Source organism: Ascaphus truei, chromosome 14 (assembly GCF_040206685.1).
Source record: "Ascaphus truei isolate aAscTru1 chromosome 14, aAscTru1.hap1, whole genome shotgun sequence".
Classification (NCBI taxonomy): Eukaryota; Metazoa; Chordata; class Amphibia; order Anura; family Ascaphidae; genus Ascaphus; species Ascaphus truei.
Genome location: NC_134496.1, coordinates 48,852,749 through 48,862,773, shown reverse-complemented (window position 1 = coordinate 48,862,773; position 10,025 = coordinate 48,852,749). Strand labels below are relative to the sequence as shown.

Below are 10,025 nucleotides of genomic sequence, written 5' to 3'. Positions count from 1 at the left end.
TCCTGTCTCTGCGCTCTCCTGTCATTGTCCTGTCTCTGCGCTCTCCTGTCATTGTCCTGTCTCTGCGCTCTCTTGTCATTGTCCTGTTTCTGCGCTCTCCTGTCATTGTCCTGTCTCTGCGCTCTCCTGTCATTGTCCTGTCTCTGCGCTCTCTTTCTAGCTGCTTTCCAGATATGATACATTTAAAAGGTGCAAGCTGACTTGGCATCATATATTGGGGTGCAAGCTGTCAGGTATCCCCTTCATTTTATCATTTAAAATATGTTACATAAAGAGGGGGGGGGGGGGTAAGGGGATTGCAAAATTTGAGAAAAAAATCACATTGCTCAGAATGTCACTTTTTGGCAGAATTTCGCGGAAATGCCAGTAAATGGCCAGATAGATTTACAAATCCAATGTAAAAAATAAATAAAATGCAGCGCATTTGCCGTGATTCGCAGACTTCAGCGAACAATTAATGTCTGTAATGTTTACCTGGAATAGTATATTTGGTCTCGGCCGTCTCGCCGCGCCACAATCCCCAGAGCGACCCTCCAAAAGCTTGCCGCTTCTAGAATAAGGTAAGTTTTAGGGTAGGGGTTAACTTTAGGGGTTTCAGTGGTTAGGTAGGGGGATAACTTTAGGGGTTTCAGTGATTAGGGTAAGGGGTTAACTTTAGGGGTTTTAGTGGTTAGGTAGGGGGTTAACTTTAGGGGTTTCAGTGATTAGGTAGGGGGATAACTTTAGGGGTTTCAGTGTTTAGGGTAGGCGTATAACTTTAGGGGTTTCAGTGGTTAGGGTAGGCGTATAACTTTAGGGGTTTCAGTGGTTAGGTAGGGGGATAAATTTAGGGGTTTCAGTGGTTAGGGTAGGCGTATAACTTTAGGGGTTTCAGTGGTTAGGTAGGGGGATAACTTTAGGGGTTTCAGTGGTTAGGTAGGGGGATAACTTTAGCGGTTTCAGTGGTTAGGGTAGGGGGATTACTTTAGGGGTTTCAGTGGTTAGGGTAGGGGGATAACTTTAGAGGTTTCAGTAGTTAGGGTAGGGGGATAACTTTAGGGGTTTCAGTAGTTAGGGTAGGGGGATAACTTTAGGGGTTTCAGTAGTTAGGGTAGGGGGATAACTTTAGGGGTTTCAGTAGTTAGGGTAGGGGGATAACTTTAGGGGTTTCAGTGGTTAGGGTAGGGGGATAACTTTAGAGGTTTCAGTAGTTAGGGTAGGGGGATAACTTTAGGGGTTTCAGTAGTTAGGGTAGGGGGATAACTTTAGGGGTTTCAGTAGTTAGGGTAGGGGGATAACTTTAGGGGTTTCAGTAGTTAGGGTAGGGGGATAACTTTAGGGGTTTCAGTAGTTAGGGTAGGGGGATAACTTTAGGGGTTTCAGTAGTTAGGGTAGGGGGATAACTTTAGGGGTTTCAGTAGTTAGGGTAGGGGGATAACTTTAGGGGTTTCAGTAGTTAGGGTAGGGGGATAACTTTCAGCTGCATCCAGGCACGTTATTCTGGTTGTGCATGAGCAACACAGATACTCAACAAGCTCTGAGAACCCCCAAACATTACCACATAATATATATATATATATATATATATATATATATATGCAAATATAGCTGTATGCTCATCTATATATATATATATATGTATATATGTGCGTGCCGCAAACTATGTAATACATATACACACATATAGATAGACACAGTATTCATACTGTTTGTATATATTATACACATTGTGTGTGTGTATATGTACACACACATCATATACTGTATATACATCTATACATACATGTATATATCTATACATACACGCTATATACATATGCATCTATACAACATCCACATCTAGACACACACAATATATAATATATACACACATACATTTATATATACACACATACACACCATATATATTGTTTTCGACCGTGCCACTGATTGAGCCATCTGTGCTGAAGCAGGGATATCCTGAAACCCTGACCTGTTGATGGCCCTTGAGGACTGGAGTTTCCCACCCCTGGTATACCCCCTTCATATATTTATTCTGTACAAATGACATACGTTGAGACAGAATTGTTTTCCAAACTTTGAATTAACAATGCTTTTTTTTTTTTACACATAATTATATGAAAGTCACACGCAAAAGCTTTATGCGTTTATTAAAATATACACATTTTGGTAAACTGCATTTTCCGATAGTAGTTTTTAAATCGATATATTAACACACAATCATTTGAAAATAAGTCACTCCATAATATATCTGCATATATTTAGTTTTTCGTTCCTTGGTTTAAACGACCACAACACCCCATTGTCCTGGTCCAGCGCACCAACGGCGTTTCAGAAAGCACAAAAATAACAAACGGTAACAATTACAGCATTGTCAGCCCCGGAGCTGCAGAGAGGAGCAACCAACAAGGCCATCTGCACACAGCAAAATACAGAGCAGACCAAGAGAAGCGCAGGAGATATCTGCAAGCTGACTCTGCAGCAGGAAAACAGACTTTTCTACAACAATAGTGCCAGAATTGTAACCCGCGGGTGGAAAACTCCAGTCCTCAAGGGCCACCAACAAGTCAGGTTTTCAGGATATCCCTGCTTCAGCACAGGTGGCCCAATCAGTGGCTCAGTCAACTGAGCCACTGATTGAGCCATCTGTGCTGAAGCAGGGACTGATTGAGCCACCTGTGCTGAAGCAGTGATTGCCTTAAATCCTGACCTGATAGCGGCCCTTGAGGACTGAAGTTGCCCACCCCTGGTGTAGAGCCTAATATTTCAACTGTATAGAGTCTCTAACATGGGATTTCTTAACCCTCCTTTGAACTGCTCCAGAATTAACCATTTTAACATTTGAAATATTAATGACATTTTAATTCCATTGAAAATTTGAGGTAGACGTTAGGCATTTCTTTTCAGCAACTGCAGATTTGACTAGTGCAATATTTATTTCTTGATACTAGCCTGGTTTAATTAATTATATATATATTTTTAATAATCTACATTTCACAATTCCAAGTAATTTTTAAAATGTATTTCTTTAATTCTTGATGCAGTAACATTGCAAAATGCTGGTAAATGTATGTATATATGTATATATATATATATGTATATATATATATATATACATATATATATATATTTTTTTTTTATATATATATATATATATATATATATATATATATATATATATACACACACATATATATATATATGTATATTGTACACGTGTAGTGTACAATATATATGTAATACTCACAATTTTAAAATCTAGCACTATTGATTGAAAAATAGTCGTTTATTTGTACAGATATCGTACACAAAGCCCTCACTTCAGCTGACGGCTATATGAGATCTACCTACAGGAATACTATAGGTAATGCATTGCAGAATATTTGGTCTAATAGTTGGAACCAATTGGGTATAACCTTCCGTAAAACGGTTAGTGAAAAATAAGCAAGCTTCTGCCTTATTAATGTTTAACCCTTCAGAGCAGGGGCGGCAAACTCCAGTCCTCAAGGGCCACCAACAGGTCAGGTTTTCATAAGCCACCTGTAGTGAAAGAGGTATATTATCAGCCCCTGCTTCAGCACAGGTGGCTGAGCACTGAGCCACTGATTGAGGCACCCGTGCTGAAGCAGAGATATCCTGAAAACCTGACCTGTTGGTGGCCCTTGAGGACTGGAGTTGGCCACCCCTGCTTTAGATTACCAGCATGCACTGCAAGGCCACAGGATTAAGAGGTTCAAACGTTGAAGTGACTGACCACGAGTGACTCCGGGAGCTTGCTATCAGTCGAGCTAATGAATAATTTATTTCTGGTCAAATTAACAATCAATTAACACTTAAAACACTAGGTATCAATGTAAAAGTATATGTTTTGCCATTAAATGAGGGGAAGGCACCCTGTATGCGCGTTACCTCGCCCAACTATAATCAGCCGCCACCCTCTTGCCCCACGCTGCGGGATTCTTACATGTAGCCGAGGAGTCGGGGGAACGTTATCATGAGATGTATCACGCTCTGCCTCTTGGACCATCACCCCTCCCCACTCACCCCGTCTCCCCTCCCACCACCACCCCCCCCACTCACCCCGTCTCCCCTCCCCCCACCACCACCCCCCCCCCCCACTCACCCCGTCTCCCCTCCCCCCCAGGTCCCACCAATCCCCCCCCACTCCCCCCCTCCCCCTCCCCCACAGCTCCCACCAATCCCCCCCCCACTCGCCCCCCCCTCCCCGCTCCCCCCCTCCCCCGCTCCTCCGTAGGTGATGACGTCTGCCCGGTCTTGGGTGACACAAATCTCACTAGGCCTCTTGTCTAAGCTGTGAGCAGAAACAAACGTAAAAGCTTTACGTCTTCTCAGAAACACAGCCCCCTTAGACATGGCGGCCGACAGGGGGGAGGGGGGGGGAGACAACGGCCGGGCTTGGTGGCTGCAGGGGGGACGGGGGGGGGGGTGCTGTCCGTCTGGTGCTGTGATTTGGGCCTGGCCGGAATTTCGACCGAACTTCCACATCCACACGGCACCGGAGGTCTCCCCTCAGTGTGTGTGTGTAGGGTGGGGAGTGGAGTATGAGGAGGAGGGTTGGAGTGTGAGGAGAGGTGGGATTTGAGAGGGAGGGGGATTGAGGGAGGAGGGGGTTGAGTGTGCGAGATGGGGTGTAAGAGGGAGGAGGGAGTGAGAGACAGAGGGGGAAAGAAATCCATAGGGGGAGTGTGAGAAGGGGGAGAGAAAAAGACGGGGTAGTGTGAGAAGGGGGAGAGAAATAGAGGGGGTAGTGTGAGAAGGGGGAGAGAAATCCATAGGGGGAGTGTGAGAAGGGGGAGAGAAATAAAGGGGGAGTGTGAGAAGGGGGAGAGAAATCCATAGGGCGAGTGTGAGAAGGGGTGGATGAGAAGCGAGGAGGTGTATGAGAAGGGGGGAGTGTAAGAGAAAGAGGGGGGGCTCACACGTCCGCCGACATGGGGGTCCCTGGTGGCAACTCTAACCCAGGGCCCCAGAAAGCTGTCGGCGGCTCTGCCCTCCCATTTGTCAGGCCTGCAGGGTGGGAAGCCTCCGTCCCCGGTCAGTATGCGGTGAAGACCTCTTGTCCCGCGTCCAAGAAAATGCAAGTGGCTTATTATTTATTATGCGGTGCTACGTCATAAAATACCGTCCGGTGGCGGCAGTCACCTTCCACGGAATGGGCCACGAGGTGTCTTTTCCAGGGCCAGAAGATGTCTCATCGAATAGCACCGCTTACTAAATAAGGGCCAGTGTCCACATTGAAATGAATGCGGCTCAAATTGTCCGGGGCGAGGGAAAGACCGCGTGTGCAGTAAATGGAGGCCTATGCTTTCTATACTCTCCTGTACGTCCATCCCTTTATTGTATAGTGATCTATAAAGCACCGAGAACACTACAGTAACCGTGAAACGATAGCACAACAATATACATAAAGACTTTAGTCATATCAGTAGCATTAAGTGAGGATCAGTGGCGTTATATACACTCAAAATCAACACTGGGAGAATATAATAAAGGCAGCGGGAGAAACCACACAACAAGTTATAACTGAAAGTGAAACATGCAAATATAACTATTTCCGGGAAGAATAAAACCCCCCAGACTGAAGAAAACGGGTGAAACTGGATTGAAGTATTCAAGCTGTTTCAAAGTGCTGTCTAATGCAGGGGGGCTCAACCCAGTCCCCAAGCACCCCCCCCCCTCCCAACAGGTCAGGTTTTAATGATATCTCAGCTTCAGCACAGGTGGCTCAATCACTGATTGAGACTCCTGTGCTGAAGCAGAGACTGATTGAACCACCTGTGCTGAAGCAGAGACTGATTGAGCTACTGTGCTGAAAGCAGAGACGGATTGAAACACCTGTGCTGAACAGGGCTATCCTGAAAACCTGCCCTGTTGTGGGAGTGGGGAGGTGGCTTGAGGACAGGAGTTGAGCTCCCCTGGCCTGATGAGCAATGATGAAGGGTTAGTCTTGTTTCTATCAGTATTTAGAGACGTACAAAGCCCTGGTCCAGCTACCCCACTGTATCCTACATGGACTGAGAATATACCAATGAGATTCATGATGCATGACATTCTCAGGGGCTCTTTGTTACATGTACTGTAGTGTATACCTGTAGCTCAGTTAGTGCTGCGCATACCGGGGAATACAGACAGTTCGGAGACCGCTCAGCACATCCGCTGACGTATTATTGGTGGAGCTTCTATAATGAATTCTTATTCCAATGAATCGCTTGTTAACCCTTTAAGTGCCAGATAGTCCTGCGACAGATTTCCCAAGGAGGTGCAGGAATCAAATGAATGATCTGTTATTCCCAGAATCCCTTGCAGCAGTGGAAGCGCTGTATGCTAAGAGATAGCGGGGTAAGGCGGGGGGCGGCAGAGCTGTGTGAGATGTGTGTGCTCACAATCTGGGGTTTTTATTTGCTGTTATTCGTAGAAATTGATGAAAAACATTAAAAGGTGCCTAAAACTTTTAATATGAACGGTGCATTTCCCTTCGCCTTTCTATATGGGGACAGAAGGTGACATTCTGCTTCACATGATGCTCCATATATATTCAGCAATATGATAATATCTCCTGACCATTTGGCACACAGAGTACTTTCAACCTACAGTAAGTCACGAGGATCTAGTCCACTTCTGTTTTTGTATTTTCAAAATAATGCGGGGCTATGGTGGCAATAATACATTGACTACCCACACACACACACATACATACATACATACATACATACATACATACATACATACATACATATATATATATATATATATATATAAAAACAGTAGATTTAGATACATACATGCTATGCATATAACTATATATGCATATATATATGTATATACACGTGTGTGTGTGTGTGTGTGTGTGTGTGTGTGTGTGTGTATACACACACACACACACACACACACACACACACACACACACACACACACACACACACACACACGTGTATAAGTTCTGGCTCAAAGGTACACCCGAAGAACAAGAATACACACTACGTGATCATTTAGTAGCATACTTGCCTCATTTGGATGAGGTTTTTTAACTTTCTTGTAATAAATTTAAAAAAAACAAAAAACTAAAAACAATCAAATAATTTAAGCCAACAGTGTATGAACCGAAAATGATAAACAGCAGTGTGATAAATACTTTTTGCAACTTAATAATCAGCCTTTTGTGTGAGATAGATGGAGAGCCCTAGTCCCGGGGTGGGCAACTCCAGTCCTCAAGAGCCACCAACAGGTCAGGTTTTAAGGATATCCCTGCTTCAGCACAGGTGGCTCAATCAGTGGCTCAGTCGAAGACTGAGCCACTGATTGAGCCACCTGTGCTGAAGCAGAGACTGGTTGAGCCGCCTGTGCTGACGCAGGGACTGATTGAGCCACCTGTGCTGAAGCAAGGATATCCTGAAAACCTGACCTGTTGGTGGCCCTTGAGGACTGGAGTTTCCTAGTCAGAACCCGATAAGCTATCCCATTCTAGACCAAAGTCGAGGTGAATCACAAGCGCAGTGGGGTTCGCCTTTATTCCGGGGAGCAGTCTAACTCATCATTGGCAATCAGCCCGTGCGAGTCCTGTTTGTGCTTCCCTTTGCTTTTTGACCTGCTAGTCGGCCGGTTGCTGTCCTTGCCCTCCGGCGCTTGCTGGTAGTAGCCTTTCGGTTCTGAACTGCCCAAGTCCGGTAGGTCCTCTTCTTCGGGGGCGTGGGAGAAGCCTCCATCCACCGAGAAGGTGTCATCAACATCGTAGCGCTGATATGTGCTCTGGTGCAGGACCTCTTCCCTGGCGCTGATCTCCAATGTGCTGTTCCACATCCCGTAGCCGAAATAAATAAGCAAACCTGTGGGGTGGAGCAGAGCAGAGATCAGAATGAGGATGGAGGCAGAAAAATGCAGCAACACCTGGTACGCTTCTGTTTTGATTGAAAAAGCACCAAAACCAGACACACAAAGGCGGGAGGTATCAAACACCTGCAGAAGATGTTTGTTGACTAAGTGGCCATAAGGCACCTTGTGTCATAGGAAGACGCATTCCTGCTGGTTCACTTAAATATAGGTCTCAATGCGGCCCTTGAAGTATATCATGTTGCCTAAGCTAATACACAGATGTGGGGTTTACGTACATTCCAGTGTATATTAACTACCAAGCGAAATGTGGCACTAAAATAAAAAAGCAATAAAACATTAAACACAATGCACCCCGATTATTGCAATACAAGGGAAATACATTCAGAGTTGTAATGTAACATTGTTATAGTAACCCAGGGGGGCTCAACTTCAGTCCTCAAACCCCCCCTCCACCCCCCAACAGGTCAGGTTTTCAGGATATCCCTGCTTCAGCACAGGTGGCTCAATCAGTCCCTGCTTCAGCACAGGTGACTCAATTAGTCCCTGCTTCAGTACAAGTGGCTCAATCAGAGGCTCAGACTTTGACTGAGCCTCTGATTGAGCCACCTGTGCTGAATCTGGGGTATCCTGAAAACCTGACCTGTTGGGGGGGAGGGCTTTAGGGCTGGAGTTGAGCACCCCTGCATTAACTGAAGAGCTACAGTATGACTTCTCCCTCCAGGACTCCATACTAAGTTAAGCCCCCCACACCTTGCTCACCACTGCTCTAATTTCTGTTTCTCGCCTATCTCACCTTACCCTCCCCCCAACCCCCCAACAATGAACTGACTCGTTCCTCAAAGGGGTCGGTATACTTGACCCATCATTGAACCCTCACCCCGCGCACCCTGCACGGTGACATGTCAGGGCACTGTCACTTGAGAGCAAATTCCTTCTGCATCTAGTTACCGCACTCATATGAAATGAATGGGCCGCTGGGAAGATGTCCAGACGTGAATCTGTGAAAGGTCACAAGCAAAGTGACCTTCAGAGGCCCCCCCCCCTCCCATGTGCCGTCTTATATTTTCTTCTTTTACACCAGATATAGACTATGTATAAACACATGGGTGAAGCTTGCTCGGGCGCCTCGAGTTTGGCTGTCGATGACACACAGTTGCCATGATATTTGCGCACACCAGGAAGGTTTTCTTCTGTTTGGGATGCTAAATTATTTTATCACCGACAGCTTTGTATATTAAAAATGCATGACAAGTGCTAGAGAAATCTCTTGATATGGATGGAAGCTTCAGTGCTCCGGGAGCCAGATGGTGTATGTGCAAGTTCTACTCATGGAAATTTAATGACGCCCTAACTCATCCCAGTCATGGGAAGTGCTGTCCTGCATCAGCCCAATTATAATTTAAACTCTATGCTCTGATGGATCCCCTTTGATGGCTCCTCTGCCCTTTAACCAAATGGTGTTCCAAGAATACGAAAACTGTTGAAGAAAATGTATTAATTGCTATTTTATAGGCACGGTGCTTTGATGTAACATTAAATATGCAGTGTTCATTACTCACAGCTGCCAACAGAAGTCTTAAGGAAATAATCTGCTTCAGAAGAGAATTCCATATTTTAATTGCGCACTATACCGGTGACCCCGAAAAGCATCAAGCGTACAAAGATGTAAAAGACACATGGTTCCTCTGCCTATCTTTCACTGTTTGTATCAAGCTCCATCAGGAACAGCTGTAACCAAATACTGGAACAAATGCACCAGTTTGGCTTATTCTTGCTTTATTTGATTCGGCAAGTAATACGGGGAATTCATTATTTAGAGATCTAGAGTAAGGGAGAGAGCTGAACACACATGTCTGTATATATCAATTTCCACTTATCTTTGGTTACCACCTTGTTATTAGTATCCTTTAAACCCTCGGGTCTAACCTGACATTACGCTTGTCTGCCTTGGAAAGGTCTGATAATGCTTAAACTGCGGAAGGATGTAGAGTGGGCACGGGCAGCTCCAGTCCTCAAGGGCCACCAACAGGTCAAGTTTTCAGGATATCCCTGCTTCAGCACAGGTGGCTTAATCAGTCTCTGCTTCAGCAACTTTTTGCTCAATCAGTATCTGCTTCATCACAGGTGGCTCAATCAATCTGCTTCAGCACTGATTGAGCCACCTGTGCTGAAGCAGGGATATCCTGAAAACCTTG

General features: G+C 45.2%; 1 protein-coding gene across 5 annotated transcripts in view; it reads right to left on the bottom strand.

The window, feature by feature from the left end:
• Window positions 1-7,310: 7,310 nt before the first annotated feature.
• SLC7A14 (solute carrier family 7 member 14) overlaps window positions 7,311-10,025 on the bottom strand; it is a 74,543-nt gene continuing 71,828 nt past the window's right edge. For all 5 annotated transcript variants that reach the window (XM_075570811.1, XM_075570810.1, XM_075570812.1 and 2 more), the window contains one exon: window positions 7,311-7,823. In XM_075570811.1, coding sequence (XP_075426926.1) covers window positions 7,507-7,823 — 317 coding nt within the window. In that variant the 3' untranslated portion in view covers window positions 7,311-7,506. The remainder of the gene's footprint in view (window positions 7,824-10,025) is intronic.